At 33.8% G+C, this 25,336-nt stretch overlaps 1 protein-coding gene across 1 annotated transcript in view; it reads left to right on the top strand.

Moving 5' to 3' along the window:
- Positions 1–25,336, top strand: part of CSMD3 (CUB and Sushi multiple domains 3) — a 1,237,422-nt gene that overhangs the window by 1,057,512 nt on the left and 154,574 nt on the right. Inside the window, exons 35-38 of the mRNA XM_004743466.3 lie at positions 372–575; positions 12,657–12,781; positions 19,703–19,799; positions 22,263–22,367. Of these exons, the coding sequence (XP_004743523.2) occupies positions 372–575; positions 12,657–12,781; positions 19,703–19,799; positions 22,263–22,367 (531 nt within the window). The remainder of the gene's footprint in view (positions 1–371; positions 576–12,656; positions 12,782–19,702; positions 19,800–22,262; positions 22,368–25,336) is intronic.

The following is a 25,336-nucleotide window of genomic DNA, read 5'->3' as shown; positions in this document are numbered from 1 at the left end:
ATACTAGTTTAAAAAGAAAAAATATATCTTTCAGTCATCATCCTGTAAATGGAAATACCTAATCCAAACTATTTTGTTATATTAATGAGTTTAGTAAAACCAAAAAAAAAAAAAAAACTTACTTGATGTTGTTTAAAGGATTAAAAGTAAGATTTTTTTAAATTAAAAAATCTTGATGACAATAGCAGTATTCATTTTAAATTATATTTTTTCTGTATGAATATTAGAACTTTTAGAAATATATTCAAGTTGTTAATTTCAGTGCTGATAAAAAGTAAAGATTTCTTTGAAATTTGTTTAAATAGCTACATTTTGAAATCTGCATTTCTCTACCAAATATGAAATTAAAATCAATAATTATTTGTACACAGCTGTTCCTAGAACAAGTTCTACACAGTGCAGCTCTGTGCCTGAACCAAGATTTGGAAGAAGGATTGGCAATGAATTTGCAGTTGGTTCATTGGTTCTTTTTGAATGTAATCCAGGATATATTCTCCATGGATCCATTGCAATTAGGTGTGATACTGTGCCCAATTCTTTGGCCCAATGGAATGATTCCTTACCTACCTGTATTGGTGAGTATGTAAACTTGAATGCTTTGTGACTGTACATATTTTATATCAAAATTAGTTATCTTGCATCTATCAATAATTCTATTTTAGATCTAATAGTTATACCTTAATTTTTAAATATTGCGTTAGTTATGATGTACCTAAATAGGACAAGCAAATATGGATATTTGCTGTAGTTCAGATATAATGTGATCAATGAAGAATATTTTGTATTGAATTAGCTGGATAGTTTCCTCATTTATTGATTTAGATGTATGAAGATATATGCACATATTGCCAGTAACACAAAATTTGAATGCTACTAATATGGGATTGTTGAAATAAACATCTCTAAAATTTTATGCAGAGATTCCTAAGCCAGTATGTAAAGAATTTATATATCTTTTAAAGATCTCAGAAGCTGATTTTTTTTTTAACGTATTCTATTTTGGTATCAAAAGAATTACAAAATATGCATTAGAAAATAAATCTTTTTTTCCTTTTATCTATTATTTGTAAATATGTGTAAAAAATACAAAATAAGAGATCTCATAAGTCTAAGTGATACATTTTTGATGAGTGGAATACATACAGTTAGCCAGAAATCTAATTGTTTAAAACTTCATTTTTGTAAGACTGTATCTAATTTAAATTGGTAAATAGAATATACACTTTCTAAAATTATAAGCTCTTAATCCTGTCAAATTATATTAAACAGATTAAAATAGTTCCTAAACCACAAAAAATTTAGAATTTTATATTACTTCAAGTTCATTACAATGACTTTTGGCTCTTGTATAGTTCTATAGATATGGAAAAGGTATGCTAGGAAGTTTATTACTCTTTTGTCCGGAGAGCATATCTGAAAATTATTTTCTTTGATTACATGGTATAATGTTATTTTTTAAAAGATTTATTTATTTGAGAGAGAGAGAAAATGTACTAGTGGGGAGTGAGGGACAGAAAGAGATGGAGGGGATCTCAAGCAGACTCCACACTGAGCACAGAGTCCAAGACAGAGCTTGGTCTCAGGACACCAGTATCATGACCAGACTGAAATTAGGAGTCTGATGCTTAAATGACTGAGCCACATAGGTACCCCTAATTATACAGTATTATTTTAAAAGAAGAATGGTAAAATTTAATCTCAGGTTAAGAAATAGCTCTTGCGAATTGAATTTTTTCATTAAAGTTATATTGGTATGTGGTTTACAAAATAAGAGGAAGAATTATTTAAATAAAAGATAAGCAAAATTTTGTTTTTATTTTAATAATCCCAATTCCAATTTTTCAAAGAGTGACATGATTGTATATATGCACACATATACACTTATAAGTATATAAAATGTATTTACTTATTTATTTTTAAATATTTTATTTATTTATTTAACTAGGCAGAGAGGCAGGCAGAGAGAGAGAGAGGAGAAAGCAGGCTCCCTGCTGAGCAGAGAGCATAATGGGAGGCTATATCCTGGGATCCTGGGATCATGACCCACCTGAACTGAAGGCAGAGGCTTTAAGCCACTGAGCCAGCCACCCAGACGCCATACCTGGAAAGAAATTATGTGCATCAATATTTTTTAATTTTTAATTTTTGAAAACACATTTTACCATATTTTAACAGAGATTTAATATAATGTTAGCTCATAGTTCATTAAACTAAAGTGTGCTTTCAAATTGTGAATCAATATACTGATTTTCTCTGAGGAAGGAGTAAATTCTGTTGATACCATTTATAGAAGATGTAATTGTTTAGGATATGTCTGCTCTAAGTATCATGTGTTTTCCATCCACATCAGGACATTGTTAGTAATTGTGCTAGGAATATGGTAAAAATCAAGGCTATTAGGAATATAAAGTAAGGAAGAATGGTTGCGTGGTCTTCCTGGAAACTTGTTATCACCAGCCCAAAACAGAAACAGCTAACATATTTCACAGGGCATTTTTCTTACACCAAATATTTTAGTTCTGCCCACTGTAATAAGTGGAATGGGAGCTATTATTCTGTTATTCTTTTCTTTGTTGAAAACTACCTATAAAAATAATTTAAATCAGTAGAAGGCTATAAATGATTCTCTAACTTTCTCATCTTTTAGCTAAATAACCACAATTTCTGATACCATTAGCAATTACTTAATCCTTTCTGTTTGCCAGCTTTCATGCTGAGCAATTTACATACATATTTAATGTAATCCTTGCAGCAAACCAATTGGAAAAGTTACTTTAAGAATTTACAGTTGAAGAAACTGAGTTTTAGGGAGGTAAAATAGTTATTTTTAAACTATCAGGACATAGTGGGTGGTGGAGCTGGGGCATTAACTACTTTTTTCTGACCCCATACCAGCCTAAATAATAGAGGACTGCTTCTTTTTAGGTTTTGATTTATAAGCTAATTCCTTCTTATTTGATATCTACATTTTATTTATAATGTGAGATTTCTTATCCTATTGAAATACATTTTTGACAGTCAACAAGTACAAGAAAACAAATCATTGGGAGTTAATGTCCCTCCAGTATTTTAGCTAGCATGGAGCTGGGTAGGGTTAATGGAACCAACAGATCTTCCCCTTTCTGTACTTTTATACTCTCATACAGACAAAACAGATGTTTCTCCTTTTGAGCCACAATATATGTCGACTTCATACTCTTATAAAATAGTAATAAATAAATTATCCTAAACTAAAGACCATGAGCTGAGAGAAATGTTCCTATATGTCTATGCCAAAATTAGTCATGCAATATGCATAAATCGGAAATTACATTGCTTTAAATCAGCTTAATAATTGAAGACAGATACATGATAATAATAAATCTCTTCAGCCTCACAATAGATTTTTTAATATTTCTCTATAAATATCAAGAATCAGTCATTATTTCTGTCTCACTTTTCCTGGTAATTATTTACATAATTTGTGTCACTTTTACTTTATTTATGTAGGTATTGATAGAAAATATCAATACTGTATAATAGAAGGTAACTAGGTAAGTAACTGTCTTCATTTAGTTTCATATACATAATGAAAATTCCTTGAAAATATTCATTTTTTATAAAAGTAGAATGATACAATGACATCTGGCAATTCATAAACTAGCTCATTAATCTTTAAATATTGCTCTAGTTTGAGTGTTCAGAGAACCTGTTATCAATGCAGAGTACAGAAGTATAACTTTATAAATTATCTGTTAAAGGTTCTATTTGTCTATTTATCATGTTAATGAGGAAAATTGTAAATAATCATGTAAAACCGAATAAAATTCCCACAGCTGGGAAATCTAAATTCTTAGTATAAGGGTTAATTAAGTCTTGGGCAATAATAGTCTTGTGCTCTGACTTTAACACTGAGATGTGGGTGAGTCACTACATGATCCTGGAAAATTTACACAATTTCTTATTCTCAATTGCCATATCAATAAATCAAGAATATAAGAGAATTCCCTTATAGGTTTATTGTGACTATTAGTTCTTAGAATCCAGTAAGTACTCAATAATTAAGTTGTTATTGTTGTTTCCAAATCTTCCCTCACAGAAGCAGGAGATAAAACTTTAATTCTAAAGGTATTGGATCTAGAATATAGAATTGACACACAGTACTGACAAAAGGCTTGATATTATTGATTCTCATTTGTTGATATGTTTTAATAACATTTTAAAGTTAATAAATGTAAAAACTATCTTCTACAGGAGATTTTTATATCTTAAAAAGGCAAAACACATGGACTCTTATCATCCTTTCCAATTTAATAATTTAAGGTCCCTTGAATGTAACATTTTTTTTTGCACTTAAAACTTTTAAAAAAGACATTGGATGACATATAATAACAATTTTTTTGAGAATAATAGCAGTTATTTATTAAAATAAAATATTATTTATTAAAATAATAAAATATTTATTAAAATTAAAATTAAAATAGCAGTCATTTAAAAATTATTATTAAAATATTAATTTAATCAAATATTTAATTTTGGGAGACTGAAATTTCTTTCTACCAATTGCCGTATTTAAGGACAAATGGTTGAAAAGGAACTGATTTAAAATAAAAGGCATATGTTAATGATTTGGTTTGTTCTCATTATATGTGAAAGTATAAAATTAATGAAGTTAAAATTTAAACAGTGGTAGGGTACCTGGGTAGCTCAGTTGGTTAAGCATCTGACCCTTAATTTTGGCTCAGGTCATCATCTCAGGGTGATGAGATCCAGCCCTGCAATGGGTTTCAAGCTGGGTATGGAGCCTGCTTACAATTTTTTCTTTCCCATTGCTGTATTCTCATTATCAAAAAAAAAAAAAAAAAGAAAGAAAGAAAGAAAAAATTAAACAGTGATTAATATGACTGTAATTGGTTTTGACTATGTATATTTAACAAAGATTTTCATTCAGACTTTCCTTCTGTTCTTGAAAAGTTAAAAAACTTGATTATTCAAAGAAATTTCTTTTGTCTATGAAAATATGAAAAATGAGACAGGGTTAGAAGAAGAGATAAAAAGACATTAAAGAAGGAATAAAACCAGAAAAATGAAAGAAAGGATGTTGTGGCCGGCGTGACAAATTGACCAGGAAACGTGAGGGTTAAGAGGATGGTGAAAAGAAATTAAGAGACAAAGAGATGGGGCCAGGAGGGACACTGGGGAGGATGTCCAACAGTGCCGATTTTATTCCACATCTTACAAGCATTTACAAGGCAGACTGCAATAGGAGGAGTAATACATCGGTACTTAGTTGATGACCGGAAGTTCCTATAACAAGTTTACATTAACAACAAGCCAACCTTGTGATGCCAGGTAGTCTGGGCTAAAGCCATTAGCAAGACAATCAACCAGGGAGTGGGTTATGGGAGGTACAGGAACAACAAGGACCAACTAAGAATTCATGACCCTGACCACATTATTCACTTTTGTAGGGAGAGTGTGTGGGAAGTCACGTAGGCAAGCGCACGACACATAGCATGGACCCTTTCTCAGTGTTACTCAACTTTCCTGTCTTTACCCCATTATCAAGGTGTCCAGACTTTAAAGGAGACACAAGTCAGGGCCTGGTTTGATCCTCGACTCCAACCATGCCATAGCCTCCAACAAAAGGATATTTTAGGAATAAGAAAAGGAAAGAGAGAAAAATAATATATTGAGGGATAAAAAGAATACAAATTCTAAACGCTAAAAATAAATCATCTTTATTTAAAGTGGAAGAAAACCCCTATATTATTACTAAGGTTTATGTTTTTATCTTAATGATAAAATTGAGTCCAAAACTAGAAGGGTGGTGATTCTAAATGGCACTCAGATGATAACTCAGTTTAGGGTCTACTATTTGATCTAACTGCCAAATGAAAATATACATGTATTTCTATTTTTAATTGTAAATATTTTTAGCTTCAAAATGTTCTGAATAAAAATAATTGTGTCTTAAAATATTCAAAAAAGGAAAAGGTTTGATGCCTTAAAGATTCAACTATGAGAGTCAAATACCCAGTCATCTTTAGGTTAGTATCAAATCATTATCTTTAATTTTATTTGTTTTATTTTTAAGATTGCATTTATTTATTTATTTGAAGTGGGGAGGGGAAGGAGCAGAGGGAGAGGGACAAGGAGATTCTTGCCGATCATAGAACCCAACGTGGGGCTCAATCTCACAACCCTGAGGTCATGATCTGAGCCAAAATCAAGAGTTGCTTAATTCGTGGATGCTTAACCTACTGAGCTACCCAGGTACCCCAAAGCATTATCTTTAATTTTAGTTCATCATCAACATTTGTCATGAATAAAATATTAATTGCCTCAAGATCTTTGAACATTCTATTTCTTCTGCTTGGAACATGCATTCCCAATTTTAGGCTTACTACATCACTTCATTCAAACTGATAATCTTCCTTGAACATCCTATCCAAAATAATTTTCTGCTACCCAAGTTCCATTTATTCTATGCCTTTACTCTGCTTTTCTTTAATGACAAATATCCACCATATTACGTATCGTTTGGGAGATTTTTTGTCTGTTTTTGTTTTTTGTTTATTTTGTTTTGTTTTTAGTTTCTTAGTCTTTCTTGTCCACCTCTGTCCTGACACTATAGTTTTTATGTTCTTCCAAAAGAGGACCTGGCATATAATACATAGTCAATAAACTTTCATTCAGGGAATGGATTTTAGCAATTAGCTGTGATAATTTCCTGAATTCTTGTAGAGGTCAAACAACTGGACAGTTTCCCAAGTCCGGGAGGCAGGTATTTTCAATTTCAGGCTTTGTTAATTAATTTTTTCTATTTGTTTCAGGGGTACAAGTCTGTGATTCATCAGTCTTATATAATACCCAGTGTTCATTACAACACATACCCTCCTCACCAGATACTGATGCTCTTGCTCATTTTGCTTGCTTAGACCTTTACAAGCCATTGGAAGTTTGGAACTCTTCCCACGAGACTATTTCTGTAGGAAAGAGCAAACAATAGATTTACATATGATCTGGGTAGTTTTATTCTGAGAGAGAACAAATTCTCTTTTTACTCTTTACAGTTTAGTTATCATCTTTGACAATCTATTTACCAGATTTTATAATTGTATTTTCTCTGTTTACTATTCTGTGAATACTCAATTAACAACTTAAGCCAAGTGAGCATCCATCTGAAACCAAAAGAAGTCAGCTTTCCACATTCCTAATGATTTCCATCTCCTCTGCATTATTTTAGTTTCATGGTTCTTACTATGGTTACCAACACTTTCCTTGTTTTTTTTTTTTTTTTTTTTTTTTTTTGGCTATAGTAAAACATAATGAAATGTTTCATAATTTTGCAAAAACTGACAGAATAAAATTAAACCTTGAGTGAAAAACAGCCCCATTAGTCATGACAGATGGGTGGTCCTTACAGTTAACATGGTCAAATACTAAGGTAGGGGACCTACAAGTTTAAATGACCAGTATCTAAGTGATACTTAGTAATTGTGCACAAATCTGTCATATCCAGCCATTCTTAGGCAAATTATAATAAAGTACAATGATATTTTGATAAGAACATTGGGCTTGGAATAAATATAAAACTGAAAAATATATGCCAAAGACTGAGTTTTTATCTTCCAAATTTGACCTTGTTACACTTCAGATTTCTTAAAATTTTCAGTCCCATAAAATACCAAGCTGTCCTCCCTCTGAGACTCTGTGATTCAAATAACCCCCTGCAGCCACTAATAGCTCTGACAATATATGGCCTAAGGCATAAGTACTTTTGTTAGTGGGAGGTCTTTTTTGAAAAGCCCCTGAACCTGCCATTTATTGCCCTTAGGCAGAAAGTCTTTAATTAGCTGCTTATCCCATCACCTTTATCTGGTTGCCTCCCCTCCCCCACAGAAACTTCAGAATCTCAGAAAGAACTACTTTTACTTGTATTTTCTCCATGACAACACCCCATTTATATCATCTTTTATAGAGCAGTAGAGAAATTGATAAGGAAATACAGCAGCTGAACCCTCATTCACTGATTCATTTATTTATCCATTTATCCATCCATGAAAAGGTTACTCAAAATAATAATAAATAGGGGCGCCTGGGTGGCTCAGTGGGTTAAAGCCTCTGCCTTCAGCTCAGGTGATGATCTCAGGGTCCTGGGATCAAGCCCCACGTTGGGCTCTCTGCTCAGCAGACTTCCTCCTCTGTCTCTGCCTGCCTCTCTGCCTACTTGTGATCTCTATCTGTCAAATACATAAATAAAATCTTTAAAAAATAATAATAATAATAAATAGCAATTAGTATTTATAAAAAGAACTATTAAGCATTTTCTTTCTTTCTTTCTTTCTTTCTTTCTTTCATTTTTCTTTTTTTTTTTTTTTATGTTGATACCAATACCAGGAGGTAGATAAGATTGTTTCTCTTAAGAGAATATAAACCCTGTGGTTTACAGATAAAAGTAAAATCAGGGTTTGAACACAGAATGCTTGTCTAAAGCCCATTGCTCTCGTAATCCATATGTTATATAGTGTATTACTGATCAGTAGGGATATATGTATCTTTTAAAATAGGAAACAAATATTCAGATAATTAATATACATAGTAATTGAAACTTTATAAAATATCCTATGTATAGTAATGTATAGCTGGGGATACTTTTATAGTATTTTTATACACAATAATATGAAACTTTGTATTGTTATATATGGCTTATTTAGGAAATCACTGGGAGAAAGGAATAATGCAGAAATGATGAACAGGAACGTATAACCACAATATATACACAGATATCACAGATATACAACAAGTCTGTCAACAGTTTATTCACCAAGCATTTACTGAGTGCTTACCAAGTATCAATCTCTCATCTAGCTTTGAAGAACAAGATAAGATTCCTGCCCTTTTGGAGTTTACATTTTAGTAGAGGGAGACTGAGCAACACACCAGTGATGTGTTCTCTTCTTTCAGATAGTAGTATGTACTATGGAGAAAAGTAAAGAAAGGGCGGAGGTCCTAAGACACCCAGGGCATGCGGCTGTTTTATATACAAATGAAATGAATGGAGGGGGTTATAAAATCTTTGAAGTAAACATGTGTATAGACTATGAGGCAGAGACAGATCTTGACATGTTCAAGCCACAGCAAGAATCCCAGGTATCTGAGGCACCTGGGTGGCTCAGTAGGTTAAAGCCTCTGCTCTCAGCTTAGGTCATGATCCCAGGGTCCTGGGATGGACCAAGCATCGGGCTCTCTGCTCAGCAGGGAGCCTGCTTCCTCCTCTCTCTCTCTGCCTGCCTCTCTGCCTACTTGTGATCTCTGTCTGTCAAATAAATAAATAAAATCTTTAAAAAAAAAAAAAAGAAAAGAAAAGAATCCCAGGTATCTGGAGCAGAGTGAATGATGGCAAGCATGATAGAAGAGTCTGGGGAAGCAGAGCGGAGGCCAAGTCATATGGACCCTCAAAGTATGTGGGACGCTTGAATTTTCTCTAAGCAGTGAGAGAATTCATTGAGTTACTTTCTAAAACATCACTCTGTAAGGAGGGATGGCATAGGAGCACGAGGATGGAATGGCAATTGCAATAGTGGAGAGGATAAGTAAGGGTAATTTTGATAGGAAGGTCATAGTCAAGGATGAGAATTGATAAGCTTCATGATATACTTTTTTAAATGGAGATGGGAAAGTTTACTGATAGGTCGACCATAGATGTAAATGTGAATTTGAATCTAAGAAAAGAAATTAAGATGAATGAATCCTAGATTTTTGGCTTAGAGCTAGGTGATAGTGACATTTACTGAGATGGAGAATTGTATAGATAAAATTTCAAGAGCATTGTTTTAGACTTATTAGTTTTCAGAGGCTTATTAGGCAGATTATAGCAGGATTCTGAGCAAAAGTCAGAATTTGAGATAACAGACATGTAGTAGTCCTACTATATTGATGACATGGAAATAGATGGCATTTTTAAGTGATGTTAGAAAGAAAAGAGAAGACGGCTTAGGTCAGAGAGTGTACAACCTTTAAAAGATCAAGGGAGGAGGGTAAGCTACAAAGAAAGAAGAGAAGAGAAAAGAAGAGAAGACAAGAGAAAGAAAAGGTGAAAGAAAGGAAAGAAAGAGAGAGGAAGGAAAAGAAAGAAAGAGGAAAGAGAGGACGGGAGGAAGGAAGAAAAGAAAGGAAGGAAAGAAAGAAGAAGAAAGGATAAGGGAAAAAAAAGGAAGAGAGGAAGAAGAAGATTGATTGTATCACCAGTGGTATAGAAAAAAGCAGGCTAATATGGTGTCTTTGTGGCCAAAGAAAAGCTCAAGGTAGATGAAGTGATCAAAAGGAGGAGATAATTACTCAGAGATTGAGCAAAATGCAAATTAAGAATTGAATAACAACACATTACAACAAGAGTATTTTGGTGACTTTGGCTTAGTCATTTCAATGGAGTGAAGACAAAAGACTGATGAAATGGATGGAGGACAGATTGGAAAGTGAGGAACAGGGGATTTGTCACTGGAGCAGCAGGGAAGGAAACCTTAGAATGTGAAGGGTAAATGAGTTAGACTCTTGGCGCCACAGTGAGCAGAATTCCAGACAAATAGTGAATTGCTTCATCTTCTGAGACTTCAGTGTGTTGGAAGAGCCTAAAATTAAGAAGTACATGAAAACATAACATGAGCTATACCATAACAGAGCTCTCTAGGAAAGAACTTGGTGCTATGGAAAACTGTGGGACACTTAACGAATACGGGTGTTAGCAAAGAAGTAAATAGGTAAAACCAACATTGAATGACCATGGATGGTAGTGCTTGCTACGTGGGAGAAGGACATACCAAATCACTATTAAGAGAGTATGTTAGTTCAGTAGGTTGAACTGGGAAGGGGGATCGTGATGGTGACATATTGGGAAACCATGAGTACCTATAAGCCTGAAGATGCAGTTAGAGACTGATAAAGTTAGCTGTATTTATCTTTAGAATTGACACTACAGGGAGATTTTTTGAAGGATTTTCAACAGTGAAATAACATGATCAAATTTTAATTTTAAAAAGGTCATTTTAATAATGAGACATATTACATGGATAGTATAGCCACTGTGACGAGGCCCATTGGTATGATTACTGTAGTAACCGAGACAAATATAAGAGTCAGGTAGGATAATGCCAATGTAGAAGACCAACCGTACTTTCTTTGAACTCAGAATCAGCACTTCATCAATCACTTATTTTTAATCTGTTTTTGGGAGTGAATCTCTATTATAGAAGTCTTATAGAAGAATCTCTATTATATTCTTCCATTCCTAGCACGTCATTTCTTAAGTCATCTAAAACTGTTGACTTTTTGTTTAAAGGAGCTATTTTTTTTTTCCTGACCCATTTAACCTGAATTAATACAGAACACAATAATGTAAATTTTTAGGAAATTACAACAAAATAATTTTCTTTGAAGATACATTCTTACACTATTAAAAACGTTTGTAGTACTCTTCTGAGTAACTGCCCTATGCTTTTGCATTAGGCTTTGGAAGCAGCAGAAAGCTAACTTTTTAAAAATTATTATAAAAGGTATATCCTGATATCCCACTGTTATAATGAGACAACAACAAATGCTCAAGCATCAGAGTGCCAGTGGTATTTAAAATAATAATAGTTGTAAAGGAAATAATAAAAGGAAGTATATTTTATTGACCTCTCCCTGTGTTCCAAGCAATGTGCTAGCTTCCTTATGTACATTATCCTATCTATATATTTTTCACAAAAGTCCTTTTTTAAACAACTGCGTTATCATTTCACATACAAAATTTCTGAGTTTCAGTGAGTATAAGGAACATATCTAACATCACACAGTATTTAACATTGTAAGATAAGTCATGCCCAGAGCCAAGCTGATAGAAGGTAAGAGCATTTTAAGATTAATACTTAGTACATTTAAAAAATGATAGAGGCCTTTATTGACTTCAGAGCAGGTCTACACATTTTTTTTCTTGTCATACTGTACTGGCAATAACCAGACTGGCCCCATATCAAGTTTCCTCTTCCACCAAAGGACATGGACTATGGAGCCAAACTATTAGTATTCAAATTTCATCATCATCTCTTACTAGCTCTGTGATCTCAAGCAAGTTATTTAATTCTTTAGTGATTCTATTTCCTGTAAAATAAAGAGAATATTTATATCTCATTGGATTGTTAGGAGAGGCTTTAATGAGTTAAAAATCTGTACACTGCTTTTAAGAGTCTTAGGCAAACAGCAGGCTCTGTATAAGTGTTGCTATCACCTTGATTACTCCTGAAGAAATGCTATTACTCTTTAAAGGATGCATATAGAAAAAAATCATAAATATAAGATAATCCTTCAAAAAATTCCATTTCTAGACATGAGCGATTTTAATGCAAATGTACCATTGCACTTTTTAGTACTGGAGGTGATAGTCTGTTATTGAGTTAATAGTTGTATAACTTTAGATATGCCATTGTAAGGTTATTCATTCATGTCATCTAATTATTTTTAAAAGTTTTTAGGGAGAAAGATTTAATTTTCATTGTTCTTATGAGTTTTAAAAAATAGTAAGATTTGGCTGTGTTTGCAGTTCTAGTATCTGTCTAAGATGTTATCTCTGACCTTTTCTCTTATTTTAATCCTTTGCATTAGAATTAACTCCCTCTCTTGAATTGCTTTACTTTTAGTGCCCTGTGGTGGAATTTTAACTAAGCGCAAAGGGACTATTTTGTCTCCTGGATACCCTGAGCCTTATGACAACAATCTGAATTGCGTATGGAAGATCACAGTGCCAGAGGGAGCTGGCATTCAAGTAAGGAAATTTAAATTTTTCTCCTTTTCATTGTATGTTTGAAGTTAATCCTCTTCAGAGATGACAGGTTGCAGGTTACTTCTAAAGGTTTAGCCAGTGCTTTTCAGGGGCATGGTTGAACGTGAATAGAAAGATACTTACTAATTTTCCCACCTGCAAAAAACAGAAAACCAATTCAAGAAGACATAAGCAGTAAGAAAAAATATGTTGCTCTACATGACATGGAATCATGGGGTAAAGGTTGTTTATTTCAGAAGTTTAGTTGTGTGTCCTTGATCCAGGTTTTTTTCTCTCTCTCTTCTCTGCCATTTTAGCATGTTGACTTAGTTCTTAAGCTTCTTTTCTCATGATCTTGAGATGGCTACAGAAGCTCTAGACGTAACAGCTTTACACAGCAATGGCCAACAGCCAAAATGGAATGTTTCTATCTTACATACCTTTACAGTGGTTAAATTTTTTTTTTTTAGAAATCCTTCCGGTAGACTTTACCTGCTGTACTATTGATCAAAATTGCAAGCAGATCCATTCCTACTGGCCAGTAGCAAAGATTTATTATGATTTGGCTCAAACAAATCAATATTAAGTACCTAGATTAAGTAAGGGGCTTGGCTTCCTCTGATGTGTACTGTCCTCATTTAGTTGAACAAAATCAGTTCTCTGTTAGCAAGGCACATGGATGCTTGTCTGTAATCAACATGATATAGCATATTATTGCAACTGGGGAAGAGAAATTTGACTTGTTACTCTGTTTTAGAAGGAGGTTGTTTCTGGATAATTTGATGGCATTTTACTCCTGAGTCTGTATATATTCCATGGAAGGTAATTATTCTTCACAAAATATTATATAATCTATATTTCATAAAAATAACTTGATTACTTCTCCAACTGAGTCATAAGGTTTTCCTCTGGAAACTTGAGATATCTATTAGCTATGGAAAACAGCCAAGAAATCATTCATTAAAACTGAAATTAATAATATAATTTTTAGTTAAAAAAATCACCTTTTTGAATTTATCTTTGTAATTTTTCAGAAAATTTAAAAAAAATCACTTGACAGGTGCTAAGAATAAAATAAGTCAATAAACCAATGTGAAGATATGAAATGTATTACAGTGTTTTAAAGGACATTAAAAAATGAAAAGACCTTAGATCTATGCTTTTATTCTTACTAGCTGTGCAACCATTTTATGGCCAACCTGTAAAATTCTGGGAAAACAAGTATATCCTATCTCATGACTGGTAGAACGAACAAAGGTTTTAGAATTGTCCATTTTCCAGATTGTATAGAAAATCTGAAAACAGGTGATAACTTTAGAACCTTCATAGAATATTTGCTATTTCATGTAGTTGTGAGTTTATGAAGGTTATCCTAGAGCTTCTAAATATTATCAACTTGTCCCTTTCTGTCTCAGCTTACAATAATAATAAAAAAGCAAACCCTAGCGTTTCCCCTCTAATCTCTTTTTTGTTTTGTTTTGTTTTGTTTTGTTGTTTTTGAGCCCTGCAATGTGGCTTTAGCATTCAGTGCTCTAAACGAGCCACTCATAGTAACCACTGAGGACCTATAGGTCAGTAAATGCATTGTTTTGCCCATTCTACTTATTCTGACAGCAGCATTCTAATCGCGTCCCTTCTCTTGTCACTCTTAAAACATGGTTTTCCTCCTTAGTTTTCACGGTACCAATACTCTCTTGGACTTTGTTTTATTTTTTATATCAGAAGCTCTTCATTCTCTATCTAGGAACATGGTCTTGTCTTTCTACTCACCACATCAGATACAGCGCTTAAGAGATTGTGTGGTGTTTGTTCATCTTAACTTACACCATTCTCTCTGCCATTTAATCTACTTCCATGTCTTTGGCTGATGATCCCCAGGACCTGCATCATAATAGACCATCAGAAAACATTTTTTTTTTTTTTAATGAAGAACTGAATAAATATTAGGTCTCAGACCTAAATATCTAACCCAGACCTTTCACTTAAGTTGCATGTCTTATATCTTACTGCCCACGGGGCACGTTCAGCTAAATTTCTTGCTGAAATTTCAAATTCAACCTGTTCAAAATTGACCTCGTGATTTTTTCTCATTATTATGGAACTTCTCTAGTGTATTCTGTCTTGGAATGAATCCTTCATCCATTCAGTTGCAGAAGCCAGAAATCTTGATGATTTTTTTTTTTTCTTCTCCTACTTGATACAATGAAATATGTCAGTGTCAGGTCTGTCTTTCATAAATCAAATAAGTCTATTTCTCTCCATCCAAATTGTTACCGCTTAAGACTGGGTGGTCGTCATCTTTCTCTCAGGTTCTTTTTTTCCCCCAATCTATTCCTCAGAGGGCAAAGAGAATAACCCCAAATTCAAAACCCAGTAATGCCACTTTTCTGCTTATAATACTTCAACTGTACCCTCTATCCTTAACTTCTTGACAAGTTGATTATGCCTTTGTGCTTTGTCCTCATTTCTTATCTCTTCTGTTTACACTATTTTAGTTTTTTATGAAAGCTCTCTTTTGCCTTTGGCCTTTGTGCATGTTTCTCCCTTTGCAAGCAACACTCTTCTTGAGTTTCCTTTATTTGGCTTATTCTTAGTCATCATTTCTGTCTCAACTTAAAACAGTTCCTGTGAAAGACTTTCCATAAACTTGAGAAAAGGTTAAGTCCCGTGCTGTATGTTCTCATAGGTCCCTGTAATTTCTTTATTATAACACCCATCACATTTTACTGTTACAGCTTACTTAATTATCCGTAAGCTCATGAGGGCCCTAAGTCTGCTCTGGCAGCTAGCACGCTCAGTAAATATTTTTGGAATGAACCAATGAATACCTCCCCAAGCAGTGGAGTTTTGGACTATTTCAAGGAGTTAAGGCAGCATGATGAACTAAGATCTCTGAAGACAAAGGACATTGTGTATCACTTGTCCTAGCCCAACACTGCTCAGAGTTGGACTCTTAATATTAATAACACTATAAAATCTTCCACTAAGGAAGCATTTTATTTAATGATCACACATTAGAAAACAGGATTTGAATTTAACAGAGCATTTATTTATCAGACTTACAGAGTGTGAGGTGTACTAGGTTTTTAATTTTAAATACTCTAAAGGACTGCCAAACTCTTTTCTTCTAATTAACCACTTATATGTATGGTAATTTTAGACATATTCCTAAATCATAGGAAATTATATAACCTATGCACAACATATGTAATATGTGATTTATATTTGAAATTTTACTAACTTTGCCTAAAAGCTACCTGACTACTATAGCAGGTTTAAAGCAATGCTTATTTTATTTTATTCAGTTAGGATGAATATCTGGGTGAATTAGGAATTATATGAATATTCATCAAATTCTCTCTGAGATGAAATGGGATAACCAGTGGTGGAAAGAAGAAACATTCAAATATGCTGAAAAAGGTCCAGATAATATAGAGTGATAGAGCTATCTTTAGAAATAGCTTCAATAAATGGAGTGATTTGTTATACTAGGTTTACATGAGAAGTTTGTAGGGACTAGTGTATTCATTTGCCTGTCTATTTTAGTAAAGTCTATTGATGGAGAATTCCAAAAGGGCTATAATAACAGAGTTATCAAGCAGAAGAACACTCTTTATGTGAATAACCTTGGGAAAACAACACTCGTTACTTAATTGTGTCAATTTGTAGAATGATCATCATGAGTTAATATAATCTAGCAAGCAAATTAAAATGAGATTTGAATGTCTATATGAGGAATATCTGGTTTTAGTGATTGGAAATTCATTACCTCATAAAGCTATCGTGTTGCCGTGATGGACAGCTCCATCGAATGCAAGATTTTTCTTAAGGCTGAATCAATAGCTGCTTTTTAAAAAATCTTTTACTTTGACTTATATTGGGTTTTTTGTCGTTGTGGATCCTCAGTCATTTAGTTGAGTCTCCCACACCTTCGGTGTTTATTATGCCAAACTACATTCACAATGTGCCCAGACTCCAAGTGGCAAATTGTGTTAGTCTTCTGTGGCTGCAGCAAATTCCCATGCACTTGATGAGAGCTTAAAATAGCAGAAGTTTACATAAATAAGTAAATAAATAAATAAATCAGCAGAAGTTTATTCTTTCAGAATACTGGAAACTAGAAGTCCCAAAGCAGTTTTCCTGAGCAGCAACTGAGGTGCTGACAGGGCTATGCTTTGACCCTCCAATTTTCCCTCTGTCCAGGCTCTAGGGGAGACATGTCCTTGCCTCTTCTAACTTTTTGGTGGCTGGTGGCAGCCCTTGCTGTCTGACAGTACGACTCCATTTTTTAACCCGCATGTGGCCACCTTGCCTTCTTTTCTTCTGTCTGTGTCAAATCTCCTTTGACATCTATCTTATGATTGTATTTAGAGCCCTTCTGAATAATCCAGGATTATCTCCCTATCTCAAGATGTTTAGTTTAATTGCATCTGAAAGGCTTTTTATTTTTTTTTTTTTTTTGTCTTCCTTGTAAGGCAATATATGTAGGCACCAGAGATGAGCGGACCTGATATTTTTGGAGCCAGTATTCAGTCTGCTATACATATGTATCCAGAATTAAACAAAATTTCTTCTTCTCATGAAGATAATAGGCTTTCTTACAGATGTTTCATTTTTGTTCTCATCACCCCTCTGATCTCCATAGCTCAGAAAAAAAAGATAAATTATTCTTCAGTCTTCCCTCTCACTTCGTTCCCTTATTCAGATTCTACAAAATCCAGTAATTTCCCCTGTAGCAACACCTGTGACATCTCTGTCCCCCTTTGTACTCCTGCTTCCAACCTACTTCAGTCTTTCATTGTTTCTCACACTGACTATTGCAGTGGATGCTGAAATCATCTTTTCACTTATATTTTTTTCATCCAATGCCGTGCAGTACTTAAAGCAGTTCAGATTTTGCTCCTCCTAAAACCTTCAGCGGACTACTCAGTCACATAATTACTGTGGTGGTGTTCAGTATTTATAGCCTCTTGGCCAATCTCTCTCACAACTAAGATATATTAAATCCTTTATCCACACTGGACACTATTCTCAGCTAAAATTAATTTAATTTTTACAACAATTCTATGAATTAGGTACCTTTACTACAATGATTTATAAGAGTAATTGAAGGCCTAGAGAGATTAACAGCTCTTCTAGGATTCCATGGTAGCCAGTGGAGGGAGCCAAGAAGCTGCAAATCCAAGCATCTTCACTCCACAGTCTCTTGTATTTATCCACTAAGCTCTCTTTGGAACTTTTCTCTGCTTTTCCTAACTTTGCATGCTTATTTCCTCATATGTAAATACTTCCTCCTGTGGCTAATTGGATTACCAATGGTTCACTAAATCCACCTCATGGCTTGGCCCCTCTACATTTTTATAACTCAGAAATTTCTTTCAGTGGAAAACCACTCAATACGTTTAGCTTATCTCAAATGTCAACTCCTGCATGAATCCCTATTTTTTTTTTCTTTTCTTTTCCTTTTTTTTTTAATAATCGTTTCTTCCTCTGAATTGTAGGAAAAGAAAATTCAGATATGAAGAGAGAACTGATCATTGTTTAAGGAGGTAGTGATAATATTACAATCATACAGCTTTAATTCCATTCTTCAACCTGCCTGGAACGTTGCCATTGGGCCTCATGCCTGTCACACAGGCAGGGTATCTGTTGCCATGTGGCACACACCCCTGGAAAAGAGGCACCAGCATTCACTTGACGGGAAGAATGATGATGGTCTATTTTGTGGATAAGAAATTTTTAATGAATATCATTGTTACAATTATTTAGTGAGTGAGTGCAGTGTTTACAATTATAACAGACTTTAGCTATACAAATTTATTTTAATAGAGTTAGTCCTTCCCTTCCTCCAAAACAGTAAGATATATACTCCAAAAAGGGAAAAAAAGATCACATCCACAGTTGTGGGGGTCCTGTGGGTTCTTGCAAACCTCAAGCTGTGCCAAGTGAAGGGCGATAAAGTAACACATGCCTCTTTCTTTAAATAAAATTTAATAGGAGAGAATTGTACTCCAGCATTTCCCTTATCAACTTTAGGGACCTTCACAGTAATTTAGTTATTATGACTCCATTCATAAAAATAATCTTTAGAAGATGTGCCCAAATGAGTTATTGAGTATAATTTTGGTCATCCATATTGAGACCTATTAAAAATGTGCATAGGGGATAATGTTAATTTTTTTAATGAAAGGAAATTGAGCAAAGATTAGGCAAATAAAGAAAAATAAAATACATCCAGTATAAGCCTAGTTAAACTGGCAAGAATCTAAAACTCCAAAATATAAGTTAACCAGTTGTTTAGGACATGCACTTGGATTCCTGGCACTAAGACATTAATTAACCCAAAGCTTTTATTTATTTATTTATTTTTAGATTTTATTTCTTTATTTACTTTGCATTTATAGAGACAGAGAGAGACAGAAGAATGGGGGAAGGGGCAGAAGGGAAGGGAGAGAACAGGCAGACTCCCTAATGGGAGTCTAATGCTTCCATTAGACTGGGAGTCCCATTAGACTCCATTAGACTGCTGAATGCTGAATGGACACTGGCTCCATGTGGGGCTTCATCTCATGACCTTGAGATCATGACCTGAGCCAATATCAAGAGACGGATGCTTAAGCAACTTAGCCACCCAGACGCCCCCCAACCCATAGCCACAGAGAATGCTCTGAGATGGTGACAGACATCATCAGTGTTATACCCATAGTGAACACTACTAGGTGCCCCATCAGCTCTTCTCAACAAAGTCCGCTCCTGTAAACTAGTGCCGCAATGGCAGAGATCAGTTCTGTTAAAATCCTTCTGTGAAGGGCCACAGTGACATGGTCCCAGCTCAGAGTTCGCTCTTCTAATGTGGTGGGGACGACGGAAATATTAGTATCTTGTTAGAAATATGTTTTCTTATCAGAAAGTATTATTTCGCAGGTGCAAGTTGTGAGCTTTGCTACAGAACATAATTGGGATTCTCTGGACTTCTATGATGGGGGAGACAACAATGCTCCACGACTGGGAAGTTATTCAGGTAAACAGAAGAGCTGAGCTTAATTAAAATAGAGATATAATTAGGAATATAAAAATCTCTCTCTCTTTTTAAAAGAGCTCCTAGAACTCTGATTTGGCCATTTAAATTGCTTGTTATAAACTATACACAGGGAGCTAAATTACAAGGTGAGAAGTTTGAAAGGCATTAAAAGTAATGACATTGAAATTGCTGTTTAAAACCTTATTATATTCTTACTATATTTACGTAATTATTTACTGATGCCTTTATAGTAATATTTTCAGCTGAGCTGTGGTTCAAGAATAATATGTGTGCCCTTAAATAGTTAAAATTTAGACAGTGCTTGGTAATTATGCTCTATCTACTCAATAGAGTGTTACCCAACCATTAAAATAATTTTAGAGACTGTGTAACAACATGGTAAATGTTACAGGGTACTGTTGAGTGAGAATAAAGAGAATATAAAATTATGTCCATGAAATTAATAAACTTCTATAAAGTTACTATATACCCAGGTACCAAGACCACAAGGCTTTTAAATTTGTTAAGGTTTTTAAAGGTAATTTATGCAATAATCTAACAGCTTTTTCCAATGTATGAAAAGTGAAGTCAAATCTTACTCTAATTTTTACTTTATTATACTTTTTAACTATAGACAGAGGAACATAGCTTAACCACCAACTTCTTATTTTCAGATGTACTTGAATCAGTGTGAATGGTTTTAAGTTTTTAATAGATTTTAAAATAGAGTATGATACCCGGTTTTTCAGCGTCACCATGGAGAAAAGGAAAGAAGAAATACCTGGAGTAGGAGTGACTTGGTTTAGTTATAGAAAGTATTTTAGATATAGATTAACGTAGAAGTCTTTCTTGGAAGAAATCTCTTAACATTTTGAATATACATTTGTGTAGAATAAATTGGAGGTATACTTTCTTTCTTTCTTTTAAGATTTTATTTATTATTTACTTGACAGAGATCACAAGTAGGCAGAGAGGCAGGCAGAGAGAGAGGAAGGGAAGCAGTCTCAGTGCCGAGCAGAGAGCCCGATGCTGGGCTCAATCTTAGGACCCTGAGATCATGACCTGAACTGAAGACAGAGGCTTTATTTAGCCCACTAAGCCACCCAGGTGTATCTACTTTCTTAGTAACGAATACAACAATGACGATAATAAAAGTGACAACAACTATTGATTTACCAAGTGCTAGCTCTATGTGAGGCTTGTCATCCATTTCCTCGTTTGCTCTTTCTAGCAGTTCTGGTTCGTGATTGAAGCCTGGAGAGATTAAGTTGCCTGAGTTTGTACAGCTAATGTTAGAATAAGACTGGAACCTAGCTGGTGTGGCTCCAGAGCCAAAGCTCTCAATCGCTAAGATTCTCTAGGAGGCTAAGGGCAGGTCAAGTTTACCTCTATCTTCAGTGATTCAGTAAGGATACTATGGCCAGATAACAGGTTGAAAACTAAAACAAAGCAATTATATGTTCTATAATGAATTAGTCCTGACTTCTTTTATAGAAGGATCAGTGAGTGGTTAAGGTCCACAGGGTTGTACAAAGTATAAAGTAACTGTTACAGAAAAATTTTGCAATGCTATCAAATAATATGCTATCTTAAAACAATTTAAAAAAAAACATAGAATTGACACTTATTTTTATGCTTGTCATTTGAAACTGCTTGAGTTGTAATCTTAAGGATCTTGAATTATTACTCAATGTCAAATAGTCAGGAAGTAATTGGTTCAAGCAGATATTTTATGTTTTCAACTCAGTAATCAAACAAAGTCAAGTTGATTTCCTTTAGAAATTCAGAAGTACATCATTATAATGTATTTGCTGGGAGACATGGCTAACACTAGTTTATAATTGGGATTTTTCAAACACTACTTACCAGCTTTGCTGTCAGAATATAAGATACATCAAGGTACTTTAAATACATAGAAGTAAGTACATAAAAGTAAGTAAGTAACTACATAGAAAAGCATACATAACATAAAATGCATATATAATATATTTGTGTGTTATATATATATATATGTAAAATAAAAAGGACAATAAATAAATACATCCTCTGAATCCACACATAATCTTAAGTTACTATTCTATAAAAATCACCTGCAATCTTTAAAATTAAGTTTCCCGTTAGTTCATGCATGGAAAATTGAAATCCACATGAAATTAAAAACATTTATTTTAGGTGAACTGTAAAATTTACTGCTTTAACCAGCTCTTTGTTCTGCCTATTTTTAGGGAGCGCTCTAGAGTGATCCCAAAGTGATCCAAAGACTATCTCTTAGGAGATAGTCACAAACAATAAAATGAAAAAGAAATGTGGAAGATATATTTTTATCAAAAAATTTCTGAAAGAACATTTAACCAATACGTAATTTCAGCGATAATCTATTGGCTGATTAGTAGTTAACTGATTTAGTTTTATTGTAATCTTTATTATGTGATCATTGACCTGCCTTTTCAATTATCATTTCAGGAACAACAATACCCCATCTGTTGAATAGTACATCTAATAATCTATATCTAAATTTTCAATCAGACATCAGTGTTTCTGCTGCAGGATTTCACCTTGAATACACAGGTAAATATAATATCATGTGTTCCTCAAGAAATTTAAGAACAAGTTTACATTCATTGTTAAATACTAATTTCTTGAATATAGAAACTAATAGACTTTGTCAGAAGAGAATATCGTTTTATTTTTAAAGATTTTGATGTTCCTCTCCAATTCATTCTATATAAAGTTTTATTTTCAAGAGAATTTATAAGTATTTTCTTTTCTTTTTTCCTTTAAGAACACTGAAAATGAGATCTACCCTCATAATTTTAACACACAATACAGTAGTGTTACTGTTGGCACAATGTTGTGCAGCAGATCTCTAGAACTTACTTATTTTGCATAATTGAAACTTCATACCTGTTGAACAGAAACTTCCCATTTCCCAAGATTTGGCACCCATCATTCTACTTTCTAGTTCTAAGAATTTGACTATTTTTATGTATTTATTTCTTTACTTTTATTATTATTATTATTATTTTTGATCTGGCTATTTTAGATACTTCACATAAATGTTGTCATGTAGTATTTGTCCTTCTTTGTCTGGCTTATTTCACTTAGTACAATGTGTACTAGGTTCATTCATGTTGTGGCCTTTGGCAGGACGTCCTTTTCTTTTTTTAAGACAATGGTATTACTTTGCATGTATATACAATCTTTTTATTCATTTATCTTTTAATGGGCGTTTCAGCTGTTTCCTTATGTTGGCTATTGTGAATGATGCCGCAATGGAAATAGGAGGACGGATGTCTCTGAGATTATTTCAAATATTTTGTAAATATATTCAGATGGGATTGCTAGATCATATAATAGATGTACTTTTAATTTCTTTGAGAAACCTCTGTACTGTTTTCCATAGTGCTTTCACCAATTTACATTCCCATCAACATCGTATCCAGTTTTTCTGTATCCTCACCAATACATATTTTTTTTTCTTTTGTCTCTAAGATGTATTTATTTCTTTAAGAGAGGTGGAGAGAATGCATTAGGGTAGGGGAGTGAGGAGGGGAAGGAGAGAATCTCAAGCTGCCTCCATGCTGAGTATGCAGCCCAACATGGGGCTTGAGACCATGACCTGAGCCCAGATCAAGAGTTGGTCATTTAACCAACTGAGCCACCCAAGCACTCCAACATGTAATTTTTTAAAAAAAATAACAACATTTTATAGTTCTCAAAAGGAGACATAGCCTAACGTAAAACTCCAGATTTTTTTTTTTTTTAAAGATTTTATTTATCTGACAGAGAGAGACACAGCAAGAGAGGGAATACAAGCAGGGGGTAGTGGGAGAGGGAGAGAAGGCATCCCACCAAGCAGGGAGCCTGATGTGGAGCTTGACTCTAGGACCCTGGGATCATGACCCTAACTGAAGGCAGATGCTTAATGACTGAGCCACCCAGGTGCCCTAAAACTCCAGTTTTGAGTATTTATGCACTGGATAACATAGCACCAACATTCTTAAAGCAGATCATCAAGAAATATAAGGAGAAATAAACAGAAATGTATTATGAAATTGACCAAAATTGACCCAGTACAGAAATTCTACATAGAGCAATAATCATAGGAGTAATATAGAAAATAATTGTTTAAAAGTACCCGACAACACACACACACACACACACACACACACACACACACACACAAAATACCAGGTCCAAATGACTTCACATAGAAATTTGCCAACCTTTAAGGACCAGGTAATCCCAATGCTGTTTTAATTATTCTGTCCTCTGTGGTATATCATAGGTTCTCATAATACATTAGAAAACTACAAGCCAAACTCTATGAATATAGTGCAAACATCCTATTTTTTCATTTCATTGAAATTTAATTCACACATAACATTGTGGTGTTCTCGAACTTATGCAATGTGTTGATTTGATTTGATATATGTATTTACTGCAAAATGATTACACAATATGGATAGTTAATACCTCCATAGCTTGCATAATTACCTTCTTTTTCTTTGTTCTTTTGTTTGTGTGTGTGTCTGTGTGTGTGAATACTTAAAATCTAGTCTCTTAGCAACTTGCAAGCTTATGCCACAATATTGCAAACCATTGTCACCATGGTATATATTGGATCCCCAGAATTTATTCATTTTATAACTAGAATTTTATATACTCTGACTCATGTCACCCCATTTTTTCCACCACTCATCTCCTAGCAACTATCTTTCTGCTCTTTGTTTCTAAGATTTAAGATGAATGAGTCTTTTTTAGATTCCACACACAAATGAGATATTTGTTTTCTCTGTCTGACTTATTCACTTAGCACAATGCTCTTAAGGTCCATGCATGATGTTGCAAATAGCAGGATTTCCTACTTTTTCATGACTGAATAATTAATTTTATATTTATATACCACACTTATTTATCCATTCATTATAGATGGATATGTAGGTTGTTTCCATATCTTGACTATTGTGAGTAATGCCACAATGAACATGGGAGTACAGATATATCCTTGAGATCCTCATTTTATTTCTTTTGGATGTATACCCAGAAATAGAATTGTTGCATTATATGATATTTATATTATTAATTTTTTGAGGAACCTCCATACTCTTACCCCTACTGGCTGCACCAATTTTTGTATCCACCAGCAGTGAACAGGGGTACCTTTCCACCACATCCTCAGCAATATTTGTTATCTCTTGTATTTTTGAAGACAGTCATTCTAACAGGAGTAAGGTGACATCTCATTGGGCTTTTGATTTACATTTCCTTGGTGGTTAGTGATATTAAGCATCATTTTGTGAACCTATTGGTAATTTATATTTCTTCTTTGGAAAAAATTATCTATTCACATTCTTTGCCTATTTTTTAATCAGATTGATTTTTGTGGTTTTTTTTTTGTTTGTTGATTTTGTTGTTGTCTTGTTTTGCTATTGAGTTACATGAGTTTCTTACATATTTTGGATATTAATCCCTTATTAGATACATAATTTGCAAATATTTCCCCCATTCTGTAAGTTGCATTTTTATTATTTCTT

This window comes from Mustela putorius, unplaced genomic scaffold (assembly GCF_011764305.1).
Source record: "Mustela putorius furo isolate JIRA1106 unplaced genomic scaffold, ASM1176430v1.1 tig00000228_pilon_pilon_pilon, whole genome shotgun sequence".
Taxonomy (NCBI): domain Eukaryota; kingdom Metazoa; phylum Chordata; class Mammalia; order Carnivora; family Mustelidae; genus Mustela; species Mustela putorius.
The sequence above is the reverse complement of the archived record's forward strand: the minus strand, read 5'-3'. Positions and strand labels throughout refer to the sequence as shown.